This window comes from Crinia signifera, chromosome 4 (genome assembly GCF_055691185.1).
Source record: "Crinia signifera chromosome 4, ASM5569118v1, whole genome shotgun sequence".
NCBI lineage: Eukaryota > Metazoa > Chordata > Amphibia > Anura > Myobatrachidae > Crinia > Crinia signifera.
In genome coordinates this window covers 161,342,161-161,362,071 of record NC_139220.1, presented here as the reverse complement: position 1 = coordinate 161,362,071, position 19,911 = coordinate 161,342,161, and the positions used below count along the sequence as shown (strand labels likewise).

Here is a 19,911-nt window from a genome sequence, read left to right as displayed (position 1 = left end):
GAGGTTGGCGTTCTGATGACCTGCTGCAAGGAAATGTCTAGGGATGGGCAAATCTGCTTTCTTAGATTCAAGTGCACTACGGATGGAATTCCTGTGGTTCGCCATCCTCTCTCTAAATTTCCTGGAGGTCATGCCAACATAGGCCAGTCCACAAGGGCAGTTCAGGAGATAAATAATATGGTCCATTTGGCAATGGAGGCGGTATTTGATTTTTATTGGTTTACCCGAGTGGGGGTGCGGGAAGGTAGGGCCCGGGGTCATGCTGCTGCAAGTTGTGCATCCAGTGCATCGGAAACATCCGGGGCGTTTAGTGTGTAGCCAAGTAATGCTGCTGTCGGGTGTGGGGTTCACCATCGGGCGCATAAGTAATTGTTTCAGGTTGGGTCCTCTCTTGTGGGCAATCATTGGAGGTCCATATTGTTGTAGTTTAAGGTTTTTATCGGTGGCGATGATGGGCCAATGCTTTCTTAAGCTCTTCTGGACGTTGGAAGATACGTGGTCGTACTGGTTTACAAACACCATTCTTGGGGGTTTTGTAGGTGTCGTCAGGGTGTTAGGCTGTGGTTGCAGTAGGTTGGATCTGGCTTTGACGAGGCAGCGTTTCAGGGTGCTGGATGAGTAACCTCGTTCAGAGAAACGATGGGTCATTTCTTGGAGTTGAACCTCCATTGTGGCTTGGTCTGAATTGTTTCGGATGACCCGCATGTATTGGGAGATGGGTAGGTGTTCTTTGAGGGCTGGAGGGTGTTGACTGGAGTAATGTGTTGCGGTCTGTTGATTTCCTGAATAGGCAGGTATGCAGAGTGCCATCCTTGATGGAGATGTTGATGTCCAGGAAGTTTATGGACTGCTGGTCACTGAGATGAGTGAATTTTATGGGACAGTTGAGATCATTTAAGGATTGAACCATCAGATTAAATGCTTCTGTTGTGTCTGACCAGATTAAGAACACATCGTCGATGTAGCGCTTGTAGAAGAGTATCTGCGGGCCATATTGTGGCATGATGTGGGTCTCCTCGAAGTCGGCCATGTACAGGCAGGCGTACGACGGGGCCAAATTCGACCCCATCGCAGTCCCAGACACCTGTATGTAGTACTTGCGTTGGTAAAGAAAGTGATTGCATTTAAGAATTGCTTCAGATAGGTCGACCAAAAAATTGGTAGGTGGTTCAAGGGTGGGTCGGGCATCCAGCTTGGATTTCAGTACCCGTAGCCCGTCTGTATGCGGGATCACTGTGTACAGTGAGCACACGTCCATAGTGGCCAATAGTATCGGGTTTGGTGGGAATTCGATGGATTTTAATTTTCCAATAAAGTCAGTGGTATCACGGACATATGTATTGCCGGAGGTCACCAGGGGTTGCAAAAAATGGTCCACATAGATGGCTAGCGGTTGTAGTAGAGAGAGTCTGGCGGAAATAATGGGTCTTCCAGGTGGGTGAGAGTGGGATTTATGGATCTTGGGTAGGGTGTATATGATGGGGCACACAGGGAAGTCTACTGTTAAGTATTCAAAGGTCTCTTTGGTGATCCACTGTTGAGTCAAGCCGTCGGTGAGCAGTCTGTCAATACGTTTTTTGAATTCAGGAATTGGGTTCTGTGGTACAGTTAGGTAGGTATATATAGCGGGACCCGGACTGCACTCACTAGGTAGCTGATCTTGTCCTGTCCTACAAGGCAGAGATTACCTCATCGCTGACTACCTGTATACTTTGATGACAATGTAAGACTTTACCTTTACTTTGCTGTATTCATGCACATTTCTGCTGTAATGTTAATGTGTATATGACCTATGTTTTCTGTATGCCTTAGGCTCCTTGATAATGGTCCTTGATTTGGACCGAAACGTCGGGGCTATCATACTATTATATCACCTTTACCTCCAAGGATTGTGATGTCTCTTTATTTCATTATTTAACTCATTTGGATTTTCACAAAATTATATTTGTGATTGGAGAGTGCTCTCCTTTCTACACCTTGTGTGTGGATTCCTGGACTATATATATATATATATATATATATATAGCGTAGCATGGGCGGCACTCGGAAGTAACAAATCACACACAAGGCGGGTGTATCATCAACGTTTCGAGACTTTAATTCAATGTCTCGTCATCAGGATATCATATCCTGATGATCAGACATTGAATTAAAGTCTCGAAACGTTGATGATACACCCGCCTTGTGTGTGATTTGTTACTTCCGAGTGCCGCCCATGCTACGCTATACATTTGGACTCCAAGCCAGGGGTATCCAGGGAAGGCACCGGGCAAGCTGAGTGGTGAGAGGAGTGCATTCCCATCCTCGTCTGTATATATATATATATATACACACACACACACACACACACATATATATATATATATATATATATATATGTGTGTATATATACATATATATATATACATATATACACACACATATATATATATATATGTGTGTGTATATATATATATATATATATATATATTTATTCAGTACATATATTTATTTTTACTGTGCAGCTTGATGCTGCTGCTGCTGCTGCTGCGGGGGGGGAGGGGGGAGGAGGGCAGCGCTGCTGCGCTGAGCTGCCTGCTGCCGGGGGAGCCGGGGGAGCTGCTGCTGCTGCCGGGTCAGTGCCCGGCGGGTGCGAGGGGGGGGCTGCACATCGGTGGTGATCGGTGCTGTACTTGACAGCACCGATCACCACCGATCCCTGTGTTACCGAGCGGCTTAGCCGCCGGTAACACAGGAAACGCTGTGAATGGCTGTTCAGATTTGAACAGCCAATCACAGCGATCGCCGACCGGGGGGGGCACCCCTGCCCCCCCTGGGCGGCGAGGGGGGATGTCTGCTGTCAGGGACAGCAGACATCACCTAACTGTCACTGCGTCTATAGACGCAGTGACAGTTAGAAGCCATGACGTACATTTACGCCATGTGTCGGGAAGTACTTCCCGACCATGACGTAAATGTACGTCAAATGTCGGGAAGGGGTTAAACTCACCTCTTCACAGCTTCCATATGTAATTATGTCCCCTCTGTACAGTCTACGCATAGCCTCACTTTTTTTTTTCTTCACTTCCTCATCTCCTGACCCTTAACCTTTTTCCTTATAGATTATAAGCTTGTGAGCAGGGCCTTCCTACCTCTATGTCTGTCTGTTATCATTCAGTACTGTTCTATTATTGTTATTTACATTGTATAGGTACAGCAGAATATGCTGAAACTGTTAATAATCAATTTACTTACCTTTGCACATGCGTGCGTACAGGAGCTTGCATGCATGAGAATTTAATTTGCGTACTCCCAGTGACCACAGTTTAAATTGCGACTCGGGTGTCGACTCGGTGGGAATGCAAAAAGGTGGAGTTGCGGGTGCTGTATTTTTTGGGAGTGGTCAGGCCACCAGGGGGTGGGCCACAATGGCTGTGTGACGTCAATCGATGTGAGCTGAAACATGATTACCCTGAACCTGGTTTCGCAGCTAGACTGTGCAGCCAGAGAGCTGCTAGTCATGTGCTTGAACTTTGCTGTGTAGCGAAGCACTTGCACTTTAGCAATGTGCCTGCAAATTTTGATACACATGATGTCCCCAGTACTGCTGGAGGAGACTTGCCGGGACAGGAATTTTGGGGGCGTGGCCTGCCAGAAAGGGGACGTGGTCTATACTCGCGGCACTGCCACGAGGCCACACCCCCATTTTCTCCGCTGTGGGGGCATGCCCAGCAGCTCTGTAAGCTGCTGGCCAGCCGCCAGCCCCTCTGCCTGAAAGAATAGACACTGCCGGCCGCGGGAGGGACGCAGGAATGTCCCAAAATACTGGGACGTTCCCACGGGACAGTTGGAAGGTATGCTTACACATACCTCCCAACATGACCCATTCCAGGAGGGATAAGATGCTCTGGTTCTGGACATCCATGCCAGTGGCAGTTGCAGAGTTACAGGGCTGCAGCACAGTCCAATATTCAGATAGGGGAGCCCCACCAACTGACACCTCAAACACCACAGTCCGGACTCACTGGCAGGTGTAGCTCCCCTATTTGAATTTGCGACAGTGGTACAGTCCCACATCAGCAACTGCAACTGGCAAGGAAGTCCAGGAGCAGAGCATTTTGTCCCTCCTGGAATGGGTCATGTTGGGAGGTATGCTTACACATAATGCCCCCAGTACTGCTGCATATACAAATAATACCCCCAGTACTGCTGCTTATACACATAATGCCCCCAGTAATGCTGCTTATAAACATAATGCCCCCAATACTGCTGCATTAAAGTGACCCACTCCCCCAAGCCACCTTGGGGACAGTTGTAGGTATTGCTAGGCAACAGTGCATACAGATGTGTCTTCATACAACTTGCCTCAATACACCATGGGACGCAAAACGCCTCCAGATCCCATGTTAACCAGCTAGTGCTGGGCATCTATTTTAATTTTTAACTTAGAAATAGGTCCTACAGTAGTTGACTAGGATGCACAAGAGGACCATATATGGATCATTATGGGTAACATAGGACCCGCTAATTCCGACCCCCACCCGGTTCCAACGGCATCACAGAAGCTCGAGGTTGAACTCCATCTAACCCAAATCGCTGGTCCTTCAATCTGATACCAGGCTGGTCCATATGGGTTCATTGGTTCTAGAGATATTGCGGGTAAACCAATTTTTTCATTTCTGAAATGTAATTTCAAGGCTGTTCATCAGTGGCGGCTCTTACCATTATAAAGGAGGGAGGCTGCCGCAATGCAGGCTCCCCCCCCCCCCCCTGCACGGGGCCAGTGCATGCGTAGTAACTTCATACATACTGCGCATGCGCTGGCCCAAGTCTCCGTGGGCTGCCTTCGCAGCTTCATCGGGTTCTGGCACATGTGCAGTATGGTTTGTGGTACTGTGCATGTGCAGAACCCATTTTGGGGGCTGCCACGCATTTGCGCAGAGAGAGGCATCCCAGAGGGAGGGAACACCTCCCTCTGGGATGCCTTGAGTGATTGGCAGGTCAGACTTCCAATAGGAAGTCACTGCCAGTCACAGTGAAGCAAATGCAGTCTCACAGACTGCATCTGGCTTCACTTTAGGCAGAGATTTTACCTGGGGGGGCTGCAGCCCAAAGGTAAAAACCGCCACTGCTGTTCATGTTGTTTGAGGACAAATTTCTCTGGAACCAAATGGTCCTGTTTCACAGGACCAAAATCATTTGAAAATCATTTGAAGCCAACATGTAAATGGGTCAGTTAGTTCCGAAGATATAGTTGGGGGGGGGGGGGGGGGGGGGCGTTTTCTCTCCTCCTCACACCAGAAAATGCAATGACTAGGCTGGGTAAATCCCTGCATTTTCTGGTGTGAAAGGGGTATTATATCAAATAGCCGGGACCTGCATTGCTCTGAATACAGCCGGGCAGCCCCTGCTCTCTGCCCGGCTATCAATGGCTGTCATTTCTGCCCTGCGGCGGCTGTCCCCCAGTTACCGCAAGCATGTATTCCCCTTTGGCAATGAGCATGCAATCTCACATGGCAATGAGCATGGAACCCCTGGCAATGAGCATCAAACCCCTGGGAATGAGCATGTTGGTAAGCAGCATTTATGTAGCATCATTTTTAATAGGCATTATGGTGTTTGGCATAATACGTGATGGACATTATGGTGTGTGGCTTAACATGTAATGGGCATTATGGTGTACATTTTTAATGCGCGCAATGCCCCTGTTTATGAAGCTTATTGTGCATTATTGCTCAATCTGTTTGGTACAGTGTGTCTTTTGGCTCAATCCATGTGGCAAAATGTGAATTTTGCCTTAATCTGTGTGACATAACGTGAATTTTGACTCAATCCATGTGCCATAGTGTGAATTTTGGCTCATTCCATGTGGCATAATGTGTAAGAGGCAAGTACAGTATAAGGGGGTTACTATTGTGTTGCATGATTTGTATAAGGGCATAGGTGCCAATTCTATGGGTGCTCAAAGGCCCGAGCACCCACGGAAATTGATGAGCACCCACGGGCCCGAGTCCTGCTGCTGGGCCGCCATATTAATTTGCTAATTTGCGGCTGCAGCACCCACATCGCCGGACCCGCCACCTGGGAAACAGTATGCCGGAAATAGTGTATTCTGTCCACGGAGTATCTGCACTGTGGGGGCATTTATGTACCTGCACTGTGGGGGCATTTATGTATGTGGAACTCTGTTGCCGTAATTTGAATATTGGAGACAACTGTGCTCTATAATATAAATTGGTATTATTTTTTGGCCACACCCCTTCCCTATGAAGCCACTCCTTTATATTTTTGGCTTGAGCACCCAACAGCAAAAACATAAATCCGCACCTATGTATAAGGGTATATGGTGTGGTAAACTTAGGTGACCACATAAAAGGTGATGAAATGTTGTCTACCAAGTTTTGGCTTTCAGTTTTTTTATGACTGGATTGCCCCTCACCCCGCAAGTATTTTAAGACATCGGCCCTTTGGTGGGCACCTGCCAATATATCTCCTCCCTGCATTTTTCCTATACCAGCCCCCTGCTTTTTCCAGACATATATATAATTAGTTGAAAGTATTTACACAAATAGACACACCCATGGGCAGACCACCCAACCAGAACACTGGTCACACACCCCTCATTTTTAGGTGCTGGCCATAACCCCTATTATTGCGCATAATAGGCCCTTGATAATTTTCAGTTCCAGGCCCATTAAGACCTTACTCTGGCACTGCAAGTGGCGATCCTGACTGCATGGGTAAAACTCAAATGCCAACATTTTCCATATCTTTTCTTCCCAATGTGGTGGAAATTGAGTCATCTAGAATCCTCTTTTGACCATCCACCATTGAACATCTGGGACATTTTCTGCTGTGTGAGTTACCAGTTGGCGCAATAGACCTGTATTTTCTCCTTGACAAAATGTCACATGTAACATACCAATTTATCAGCACAGTGACTTAGATACATTTTGAGGTAAAAAGATGCAATCATTTATAAGGACACATCTCTATACTCTATAATTAATATTTTTTTATTGTAGAGTCACATTGTGCCTATTAACATTGGCTTCAAACTTTCTTTTTAAGAATATATTCCTTACCAGGTCACTGGTGGTAGTTACGGAGTTTGGGATGTCCATACATTTATCATCTGTCATCCAGCATAGACTGACTACAACATTAACAGGACAGGGTGACTTCCAGGCTAGCACTTGCGTTATAGGATTGTAAGTAATGCTGTCCCATAGACACTCAGTATCTGTAAAGGAAAACAAAATAAGTACTAGATTAAAATAAATTATAATCAGTCAATATAATCACATAAACACATTTTGTCAGTCTTATGTACTGTATGTTATGATTCAATTGTAGCACATTGCCTTGCTTTACATTTAACATGAAATAAATCAATTGCTTAAGACCCTTCGACATGTGTATACAGTATATGAAATGTAGCTGGATAGCATGTTTATGGTACTAGAGATAATTTAGCTTTTAACAGGGATAAGGGTTAGCTTCAAGGTCCTGGTGGTTCTGGACACATATTGTGTATATAATATATAGGGGCTCCATCCCTCTTTTTTTACCTTTAACCATAGTTAAACTGCATTTAACAAGCTTTTAATGTACTACAAATTGTTAGGCTTGTTATTCAGGAAATTAAATCTATGAATACAGTACAATAAAATACAAGTAACCCGCAACTATCCTCCTGCTAAGCTGCAACATACTGCACAACAAAACAGCATTGCATTAAATAAATCAGAGATGTCAAGGTTTTTAAAAGAGTTTATTCAATATTACAGTAAGAAACCATTTGATCTTGTCAGAAATCCTTGAAAGCTACATTTTGAGCATGTGGTAGAGCATCAACTATTCAAAACTGATACAGATACCCCTATTATCACTTTTGATTACAAGATAATGGCGTAATGGTTAGCATTACTGCCAACAGCGCTGAGGTCATGGGTTGGATTTCCACCATGGCCTTAACTATGCAGAGTTTCCATATTCTCCTCGTACTTGCGTGGGTTTCCTCCAGGTACTCCGGTTTCCTCCCATAATCCAAAAATTTACTGGTAGGTTAATTGGCTCCCATCAAAAATTAACCCTAGAATGAATGTTTGCATGTACATGTGGGAGGGAATATAGATTGTAAGCTCCACTGGGGCAGGGACTGATGTGAATGTTCAAATATTCTCTGTAAAGCGCTGCGGAATATGGGGGTTATTCTGGTTCATTTCCGGGCATGTGCAGGGTGTTTGCTCGAATGATGCAGCGGGATCCATGTGAATGGATGGCGGCCAGGCCACCATTCGCAAGGCGGGGTTTGGTGGACTCAAAAGGCTTCAAATTTGCAGCCTTGCAATTCAACCAGAATAACCCCCCTATGTGTGCACTATATAAATAGCAGGTAATTAATGAATTAATAAGACTAAGCTAAATTAACTAGCATTGCATATTAAACATTGAGGTTTGTTCTACATTTTTTCAAAGCCTTTGCCATCTACCTAAAATTTTCAATCTGGATGAATTGGGATCAATTGAGTTACACAATTTAGGGAATCATTACTTAAAAAACCATAGATATAATCGGCCCTCCAGCTGTTGATGAATTACACATCCCAGCATGCCTTGCCTTAGTTTTGCTATTTGGACATGCTGAACCTGATGCATAGCATGCTGGGATGTGCCAGCATGTTGGAGGGCGCATATTGCCCACCCCTGCCATAGAGGGATGTGTGATTCTGAGTCAAATGCAGACATGCCTGTGGCCAATGGTGAATTTTCCATTAGGCCCATTAGACTCATGGCTAGGGGTGGCACTTGTTTGTAGGCAGGACTTGGATGCCTATGTTGGGGGTTTCAGACCAAAATGTACTAGCAACTGCAAATGTACTGTACCATATGCCATCTTGAATGGAGAGTAAATGGGTAATGTGGCACCCCAGTTGCCGCAGATGTGCATTAAACTTTTTGTGCCTATTAAGTTCTGCTGCAAATCTTTATCTTTATATTGTACCCCTTCCACTAAAAAATGCACCTCTGGCCAGTGTGAGCTGCAGCATATAAGAGGAGGACAGTGGCATACAAGTTGCCATTTTGAAAGCAGTACCAGAGCAGAGGTGATAAGAGCAAAGTTCCCAGACCATTTGAAGAGTTTTGAGGGGATTGCAGGAGAGTGAGCTGCAATGCTGGGTCTCCATAGAGAACAGATCAGACGCAGTCTTTTTTGGTGATGGGCTGCACTGTATGAGGCAGTGTCCTGTATATTCTCACAGCTAAGGTTATGAGGCTGAACTGCACCCTATAAGACAGCCTGTGGGCAGCAGCATGAAGGACAGAGGGGAGCAAATATTGTAATAAGGGCGAGCCTCCTCCATTAAGATGCACACAATGGACAATATATTGAAATATATTGCAGATTTTGGCCTTTCGATGCCAATTCGTTCAAAGCATAACCCAGTGTAACAAATGACGAATGATGCGTGCACCCCCCACCCCCTTGCCATTGTCTATACATTTTCTATACCAGGCATGTCCAAACTATGGCCCTCCAGCTGTTGTGAAACTACGAGTCCCATCATGCCTTGCCACAGTTTTGCTATTTGGGAAAGCAAAAACTGTGGCAAGGCATGCTGGGATGTGTAGTTTCACAACAGCTGGAGGGCCACAGTTTGGACATGCCTGGTCTATACTGAATCTGCATGTACAGACTGGTTGTGGACTGGTTGATGTTACTGAATGATAACATATCGATCAGTGTGTATGCGTTATATCATATGCTGGGAGTTTCAAGTGAAATACTTGACAATATCGCTCATGGGACCCAGTTTAGACTTGATCACTGATTTGAATATTTGAAAGCTGCGGCCCAGTCTGAAAGAGAAGATGACGGGTAACAGGGGAGGCAGGGGAGCAGTGGAACCCTATGGCATCCCCATAAAAATGCTGGGCGTTCCCCTTGGGGCGCGGGCCAGCAGATGCCTACTGGGGCAAGTGATATCACAGGATGTCAGCACCTGCCCCATCTTTGGGGGACACTGAAGAAAATAAAAGTCAGTTCAGAATGACTTCTATTTCCGTAGGGGAGAGAAATCTTTTGATGATCAACGACCATCAAATGATTTCTCTCCCCTTCAGCCGCATGCAAGGGGATGTGTTCGCGTACAGGGTTAAGATGGGCTGCGTTTCAGGGCTCGTTAGGCAGCAATTGACTGGGCGATGGCGACGTGTGGGACCGTGCATCACCATCGCTGGGGGGGGGCATACACATGGGGATCGCTTAGAAATTGGGTTGAAATCGCCCCGTGTGTATGCCCCTTTAGAGAGAGAGAGAGAGTCATGGAGGGAGAGAGACAGATAGGAGAATAAGAGACAAGGCGGATGCTCTGAATGCCTAGCGGTAAATCCACTACTGGTCTGAATGACTATTGTCTGTATTCCAGTGTTATGGAACAAATGTTCAATTCTCATATGCTGATATAATTTGCCAGATTTTTGTTTCCACAAGATAGATTGGACGGATAAATGTATAGAGAAAGCTCTACACAAGTGTTTCAATAAACAGCACTGCATTGTTTATGCAGCATGCCTTAAATCATTCTGAAAATGGGAAGGAATTGATGTGTTATATATGTATTGATTTGAAATATAGTATAAGCAAAAGGAGAGCTTTTTTTTGTTTGTTTAATACTACACTCAGGACCCAGCAGACAATCCCTTGCAATCTCTTGACCCTCTTTAGCTGCATTGGAGAGCTGGAGAGCAGAAGAGCCGGCCCTGGGGAGCAGGGAAGGCTGACCCTGGGGTGCAGCTATGTCTGGTGTTTGGGAGCAGGAGAGCAATGGTGAGTGCACTGGGAGACCTGTCACTGCCAGGTGGAAGCCAGTAGTCAAAAACCTTCCAAACCCTTTCTCCTCTCCTCTCCTCTCCTCTTCCCCCTCCCCCTTATTTTTCTCACTCTCCTTCCCCTCTCCCTCCTCATCCCTCACTCCCTCTGACCCCACCACAGCCCCTCTATCTTAATTTTTCTTCCCAAACACACTCCATCTCTTTCCATTTTTTTTTTTCTTGGTCACCATCCCTTTTTCTCTTGGCTCTCATTTTCCTACTTTGTGTTCTGTCTGCCCCACCCCTTCCTCTCTCCCTTGCTGTTTCTCCTCTAATGCTCTCCCCTGCTCTTTCTTCCCCATCTCGTCTTTTTTTTTTTCTCTCTCTAATCCCTACCTCTTTCCCCATACTACCCCTTTCTCTCATTCTCCCTCTCCCTCTAAGGGCCAGATGTATCAAGCTTTCAAAAGTGATAAATCAGAGAGTGATAAAAAAAACTGCCAATCAGCTCCTACCTGGCATTTTTCAAACCCAGAAAGTACGAAGTCAGTTAGTAGCTGATTGACTGGCTGCTTTCAGTCTCCATTTTTTTACTTTTTGAAGCTTGATACATCTGGCCATAACAGCCTCACACACACACACTCACTCAACTAGTGCTGTTTCTATCTGTCTCCCTGACAACTTTATCTCTCCCTTTCTCCCCTCTTCTCTCCCTGAGGGGGGAAATTTAATAGGATGAGAGATACAGAAAGTGAGAGATTTTGTAAGAAATCTCCAGATTTTTCAAAGCGGCAATCATTTATACTGCAAAACTATTTTTTTTTATTGAAGTGCAAATCATTGCCACTTTAAAAAAAATCTGGAAATTTCGTCTCTCCCCATCTCTCCTCCTGTCTCTCCCTGACACTCTCACGCTCCACTCTCTCTCTCCCTCCCTCTGTAACATTCTCTCTTTCACACTAATTGCCCTCCTCCCTTCCTCTTTCTTTCTCTCCTCTATCTTTTCTCATTCCCTTTTTTTTTCATAACGTCCTCTCTTTCCCTGGCCACCCTCTCTCTCTCTCTCTCTCTCTCTCGTTTCTCTTCCTTTTGCTCCCTCTTTCTCTTTGTCTCTCACTTTGCTCATTCTTTCTTCTGCCCCTCTAAAGGACATTGTAGTGAAAATTGTGGGGGGGGAGACTTTTAAGATTTTGTTTTGGGGCCCACAAAATTCTAGTTATGCCCTTGATTACACTTAGGGGGGCCATTACCAGGATCAGGATTAATGGGATACCAAAATCCCGGGATTGGATCACCCGCTCAGGTGCTGCTTGGCTGTACCCAATCCCCAGCCTGCAGTCAGAAGTAATGCTGCGCAGGCCGCACTCCCACCATCACGCCAGCACCTGGCCGCACTCTCTCGTCAGCACGCCGCACCACCCCACACCACTGCCTCCCGCACCAATCCAAGCACTATGCCCACTGCAGCATGCATCAGTAAATGTGCGGTACGGTGAGGCCACTTTGGGGGGAATCCTGGGCTTGGGTATTTTTCAATCCCAAATCCTGGGATTGAAAATGTGCCCTGTGATTGGCTTCCCTAATTACCCTGTACCTGAATATGACAAATTGTACTCGTCATGTATGTATAGAAGCACAGTTGGCATTACTGTTTCACAGCATTGAGGTTTTGGGTTTAATTCTCACCAAGGCACTATCTGAGTGGAGTCTGTATGTTCTCCATGTCCCTGCATGGGATTCCTCCAGGTTCTCCAGTTTTCTCCAACACTCTAGTTCTGTAGTAAAACTACTGGCTGGGTGCCTTCCCTGAAGGGTAAGTATAAGGCAGCGGAGGGGCAGCAATCCAAAGAAAAAGGCTCTTCAAGCAGGTTTGCAAGATTATTGTAACTATTGTCAAGTACAATGCAAAAGATTAAATAATATACCTTTATACCAGAACCATAGTGTACAATGCCCAAAGCCGCGGGGGGACCACCCACCCGGCGTGCAGTGTCGGCTGCATGTGATGTCATTGGTCCGCAGCATGGAGCAGAATCCGCAAAGTAACCATGGAAACCATTATACACAACCAGCTATGTGAGTGTTCAATAAAGTTATATAATTCCCGGTTAATTAACCAACAAAGTTGGCCAGCACAACATCTCCATTAGAACTATACATTGCTGAAATATATGAACTGTAACACAAAATATAATAGAAAAAACAACAACAAAAAATTAACAAAACAACCAAGATTACATACTTTAATAGCAGATCTATGAAGTGCCATGCTTTCCTTACATTTTCTCGAGGTTTTCCCGACATAATAAAGCCCACACAGGCAAATAATAATGTAGACCACAAATGTGCCGCGGCTTGCTGAGGTCATCTGGCAGTGCTGCGTATAGGTGGTAGCGGCTCCGTGATTAGCGGTGAGGTGGGCGGCGGATGTGACACTGGCGCGTTCTACATAAGGTGAGCGTTGAACATTGCATGTTGTGTGGTTTCCTCCTGACAACGGGGTCCCTAGTCCCCAAAACGTTGAGGTAATAAACTTAGTTTTAAACAAGTCCCTCCCCCAAGCCAAATAATTGTTCGTCCGTCCCCCCCCCCCAATTGCCAACTGAAAGGTAATGACGTCACGCTCCAGAAAAGGGTGTGTGGCCTCAGTGCACAGGCGTGGCATTGCAGGAAAATACTACCTTTTACTCCAGTTTTGCTACTTGCACGCCCAGACATTGGCCACCACAGGGAAAAAAATCCAGATTCATGCCCCTTACATTATTTGCCATTTATCCTCCTTGTAGTAATGCCCCTTACACATCATGCCACACACCGCTATGCCTAGTACACATTATACCACACCGCTATGCCTATTACACATTATACGACACACTGTAATGACAATTACACATTATACCACACCGTAATGCCCGCACACCGCAATGCCCATTATACAGTATACCACACACATAATGCCTATGACACATTAGGCCACACATCACAATGCAGTTATAAATTATGCCACACCACAATGGCCAATTATACAGTATGATACACAACACAGTGCCCATTACACATTATGTCCATTAGTAAGACTACTAATTACTTTTAAACTGCTACTCATTGCCAGGGGTTTCATGCTTTTGGTTCCATGCTCATTGCAAGGGGTTTTCATACACTGGGTGTCATGCTCGTTGCCCGGGGATTCATGCGCTGGGTGTCATGCTCATTGCCAGGGGGTAATGCTTATTGCTAGTGGTTTTATGCACTGGGTGTCATGTTCATTGCTAGGGGTGTGTAATGCTCGTTGCCAAGGGGTAATGCTGGTTGCCAGGAGTTTCATGCGCTGGGTGTGTATTGCTCGTTGCCATGGGGTAATGCCTTTTGCCAGGGGCTTCATGCACTGGGTGTGTATTGCTCGTTGCCATGGGGTAATGCTTGTAAAGAAAGGAATGAGGCAGCAGCCCAGACACAGGAGCAGGCACAGGCAAGAACAGACAGGAAGGACCTCCTTCCTGTCAGATGCTAGAGGTCCAGTATAGTGCAGTATGCATTTACATTTACTTTTATCTACATCTGACTAATTTAAAGGGAAAGATTGCAACATTTGAAGCATTTAAAAGATTCATGTACCACAGCACCAAGTAGGTTCTGGAAAATCTTCCCAAATGGAAAGGTGCCCATACACGGTGCGATTGCACCATGCAATGCGCGCTCCCGTGGAAATCTTATCGCACAGAACAAAAAGTATGTGCTGCTATGCAACCAGTCTGGTGTGGCTGGCTTTAGCGCAAATAAAGAAACTGCATTAAGTCATAAAATTGTTTTCAGTGTTCAAAAGTTAATTCACCTTAGTTTCTGGCAATTTAACAAACCATTAAATATTTTATTATTAAATAATCTAGACAATGTCAAGTTCAAGGAAATCACCTCAGGTGCCTGTACTCAGTACAATTAGGGTTTCTGGTCAGGGGTCAGGGCCTCTACTAGGCAGCCTATGGGAATTTGCCTAGGGCGCCGGCCGCTGGAGGGTGGCAGTTTGGAGCACCCCCCCGAATGGAGGTCAGCGCCATCCATAACTCTCTCCCCCCACCGGAGCATCACCCACGCACCCCCCCCCCCCCCCTACATCAGCAGAGAGATCGGAGAGGATCGGAGCAACAGCAGGGACGCCAGCAGCAGGGGTAAGTTTCCTGCATCTCTTTACATCACCAGCCAAACCCAGGTCCCTCCAGCGCCGCAGCACCCATCACCCGGCACACCACCTACCTACTGTTTATCCCAACACACAGATGAATTGTTTGTGCTTTATTTTATTAGGGATGTGCGGGCTCGGATTTCCGAGATCCAAGCCCGCACGAACGTCATCAATCCGAGCCCGGATCCGAGTGGCGCTTGGAGCTTCCTGTCTGACTCCGAACCAGCCACGCGGGCAAAACGTCATCGCCCGGTGCCGGATTCTCGCAATGCTTTAAATAGCGGCTCCCGCGTCCGCCATCTTCACTCCAGTCTAGGAGAGGGTTGGGAGAGGGTGTGTTGGTGGCGCTGCTGTTGCTGGGGCTTGAAATTTAACTGAAGTTGTCGCTGGGGCTGTCTGCTGGGACTCCCTCACTGCTGCTGTGTACTCTGTCCTCTCTGCTTAGGGTGGGATCACCCTAGCAAGGAGGACAGTCAGCTGTGTAACTACTGCAGTGTAAAGTAAACTAGTGAACTGATTCTGCTGTGTGTAACTAACTGTCTACTTGTAGTACTACTATCTTCTCTGTGCTGGGGCCTACCTCAGGTGCTGTGCTGTATATAATATAATATATTATATATATTATATATATAGTCCACTGGTGCTGCTGGTGCCTGCACTGAATAGAGGCTGCCAGTACCTACTCAGTCCACTGGTGCCACTGACAGTGCTACTGCCTACCTACCTAGTAGCACCTACTACCTAGGCTATTATATTTAATTAATACATAACACCTATCCTGCAGGGTTGCCAACCAGTACCTACCTACTGCAATATAATTATTATAATATCATTCTGCTGGTGCCTAATATTGCCATATCTACCTGTCTGGTGTTTGTTTGGGCGTGGCCTCATCAGGGGATGTGACCATGCCTCCTGTTATTAGGCCACACCCCCAAATTTTACGGGGGCCCAGCAATCCTCTAAGCGGCCCTGCTGCCATATATACCTGCCTGGTGCCTAGTACTGTGGTATCCACTTGTCTGGTGCCTAGTACTGCCGTATCTACCGTCTGGTGCCTAGTACTGCCATATCTACCGTCTGGTGCCTAGTACTGCCGTATCTACCTGTTTGGTGCCTAGTACTGCCATATCTACCTGTCTGGTGCCTAGTACTGCCGTATCTACCGTCTGGTGCCTAGTACTGCCTTATCTACCGTCTGGTGCCTAGTACTGCCGTATCTACCTGTCTGGTGCCTAGTACTGCCGTATTTACTTGTCTGGTGCCTAGTACTGCCGTATCTACCTGTCTGGTGCCTACTACTGCCATATCTCATTCTCTATATATACCACCTGTCTGCTGGTGCCTAGTAGTGCCATATCAGTCCAGGGGTGCCCCCATGTGTGCTGTACAATTATATGGGTGCCCAAATGTATCCTGTATCAGTCCAGGGGTGCCCCCATGTGTCCTGTATCAGACCAGGGGAGCTACCCTTTTTTCAATTTTTACTGCAAGGGCAATTAAATGTTCTGTATCAGTCCAGGGGTGAGCCAAGAGTGCCATATTATTCAAGGTGTGTTGCTGAGTCTGCCGTATAATTCCAGGTGTGCTGCTCCTTTTTTTAATTAAAAGAATAAAAGTTTTTCTTTTTTTACAGCAGAAATGTTGCCATGTCTGCCGTATAATTCCATGTCTTCCGCCATGTGTGCCGTATCAGTCCAGGAGTGCCGCCATGTGTGCCGTATCAGTCCAGGAGTGCCACCATCTGTGCCGTATCAGTCCATGTGTGCTGTATCAGGTATGGGTTGCCCGCATGTGTGACGCATAATTCCTGGGGTGAGCCAAGTCTGTCATATTATTTATTTATATATTTGTTTATTTATTAGCAGTTTCTTATATAGCGCAGCACTTTACAGAGAATATTTGACCATTATGTAACCCTCAGTAATGGGTAATTATATACTAGTAGCGAAGTGCCTCCACCTAAACTTGTTTATAGTGTAGCTTAGGAAATCACTGTAAACTTATTTTAGTAATCAGACTGACTACCCTACCTCTCTCTTCTTTTACAGCTTTATAGGACTTAGATTCCACGGATACGGATGCAGTGTGAAAGTAAGTATGCTAACAAGGTTTAATCATTTAAATTCATATACACATATTCTATAGTTCCTATACACAACATCATATATTCTACAAACACATTAATAGCATTTCAAGGATTCTGATAACATTAGTTTCGTATACAATACAATCACCTTCTTACACTCTAATTATACCCTAACTATTCACCTTCCTATTGCAGACACCTAAAGTCCCCTTCCCTTCCTAGTCATTATAACTATAATACCCAATTCCCCATAACATAGCCTTATTCAAGTAAGCTAATATCTTATTCTCTATACCTTATATCTGGCCAGATATATAACACTCTGATACATATATCATTCTGATACACAGTCTTAAGTGTGAGCTCATATGTTGGCGCGCGTTGGGGCCCGTGTCCAGTATTTATAGTGAGCGATTACTCTGATCCAGTTAAATTGTCAATGTAGATAGCTTGGATAGTCCCAGAGTGATCGCCTCTACAGTAAATGGTGTATAGGAGTCTATCCGTGTGGGCGTATAAAATAGTAGGATGTAAAGTTATGCACTACATTAGCTCTCACCGGTTAGTTGTCCAGTCTCTATCCGGGCTGTCTCTGTCCGGGCTGTGAGGGGTTAACGGTTAGCTATGCTATCCAGCAGGGTTTCTCAATGCTGCCTCGTGATTGGTACACTCATGTCCGCTAGTAGCAGTCACAGTGGCAGAGCAGCGTCTGAGTTACTTTCCTCGCGGCTTGGGCTCAGGGACCACACTCTGGCTTCTAGCTTACAGGTGCGCTGTCGGGTCTTTACAGTGGCAGAGCAGCGTCTGAGTTACTTTCGGCGGCTTGGGCTCTGGGACCACACTCTGGCTTCTAGCTTACAGGTGCGCTGTCGGGTCTTTATCTGGCTCTGGGGCACGTGAGGTGGCGGCGAAGCTGGACTCCGCTTCCCCCACGATGGGAGGGTAAGCTACCAGCCTGAGGTCTAAGCGGCTCCCAGTCCCTCGCCTATAGGGAAGTTCCGCTAGAGACCTGGCTGCTATCGCCGCTGCGGCTGCAGCAGGTCACTCTCTCCGTGCCACCGCTGCGTTGCCTCTCGTCACTCCTGCTATCACCGCTACCCCGCTGTCCGCTGTCGCTGCTCCTAAAACCCGGTGAGGTATGTCCAACCACCAACCCTTCTCCGCTGTGTCCAGTATCTTCCCGTGCGACCTTAACGGCATCCTCTCAGCCAGTATCAGCATCATCCCTGACTCGTGCATTAATACTGTGCAACTAGCTCCAATGTCTATCATCTCGCCCATAAGCACGTTACATATTACATTACATGGCCAACAAAATCATACAACACTTTATCTCTATGTAACAATGAGCATATGGTTACATTCTTGGATATAAGGTTACATTCTCTTCCCCTGGTGATTAGGAAAGAGCTTGCTTCCAAATCACCATCTTCATTTATTTATTCTATGCAGATAGGAAATAAGGCCATGCATAAATGGCCAAAGGGTATATTACGGCGGGTATCACACTAGGTTCTCCCAATTTATCATATGTTAGAATTGAGGGCGGCATGCGCATCCTCTGTGGTCTCATATTTATGGTGGCACTAGCAGGACTACCTTGTTCACCCATATCATCTCTAAATCGTTGTTCTCTGACCACATCGCTACCACCCTCTTCCAAATCTGCATATCCCGAGGTATTCTCCCAGGACTTGTTGACGTTACTGTCAGCATCAGAACTAACCTCGTCTTTATAATAATGTCCAGGACAACATTCATCAAACATTTCTTCCTCTCTTTCCCCATCAACAGCATGAGTCGAATTATTATAATCAGTTAGATGTCTGTCTTGCTTTTCCTGGGTATTCCTCCCCAGGTGAAGCCCTTCCATTCTAACTTCTTTACCAATAGGTAACAGGTGCTGTCTATGGTAAGTTAACATTTTTTCTCCCCCCTCCTCAGGTTTTATCTTATATACTGGCAGATCATATAACTTTTCGACTATTATAAACGGATCTTCTCTCCATCTATTGGAGATTTTCACACCTCTGGGGGTCCCAAATTTCCTCAGCAACACCCTGTCTCCAGGGCTAAGCTCCTGTTCCCTTACTTTACTATCATACATCCTCTTATTTTTTAACCCCAATTTTCTTGCAGTTTCTGAGGCCAATTGGTACGCCTCCTGCAATTCTTCCCTTAACCTCTCTATATACTTGCTGTGTGGTAACGCTGAGCTATTCTTACTTTCTGGTTTTACATTCAGGCTAACATCTATAGGGAGCTTAGCTTCCCTTCCAAACATGAGAAAGTAGGGGGAATATCTAGTCGATTCATTCATAGTGCAATTGTAAGCATGTACTAATCGCTCTACATGTCTCTTCCAATGTTTCTTATCTAGCGGGTTGAGTGTCCCCAGCATATTCAACAAAGTCCTATTAAACCGTTCTGGTTGTGGGTCCCCTTGAGGGTGATATGGGGTAGTCTTGGATTTCACAATCCCACACAATAAACAGATTTCTCTAATCAGTCGGCTTTCGAATTCCCTACCTCGGTCTGAATGTAGTCTATTGGGTAGACCATAATGGACAAAAAACTTATTCCATAAAGTATTGGCTACGGTCATTGCTTTTTGATTAGGGGTCACGTATGCCTGAGCGTAACGAGTAAAGTGGTCAGTCACCACTAATATGTGACATTTCTTCCCATCTCCTACATCTAGTGTCAAGAAATCCACACAATATCCATGGGTCCACTACTTTTGAAAGACACCATGGGGGCATTTTGGGTAGCCACTGTTTTTCTTACTACACAACTTCCACAGTTGCGGCAGTAATCTTCTACATCCCTTCTCATTCCCGGCCAG

The 19,911-nt window shown here is 45.8% G+C and overlaps 1 protein-coding gene across 1 annotated transcript in view; it reads right to left on the bottom strand.

Moving 5' to 3' along the window:
- IL17REL (interleukin 17 receptor E like) overlaps window positions 1-19,911 on the bottom strand; it is a 137,454-nt gene that overhangs the window by 50,304 nt on the left and 67,239 nt on the right. The window contains exon 10 of the mRNA XM_083180162.1: window positions 7,065-7,222. Within this exon, the coding sequence (XP_083036288.1) occupies window positions 7,065-7,222 (158 nt within the window). The remainder of the gene's footprint in view (window positions 1-7,064; window positions 7,223-19,911) is intronic.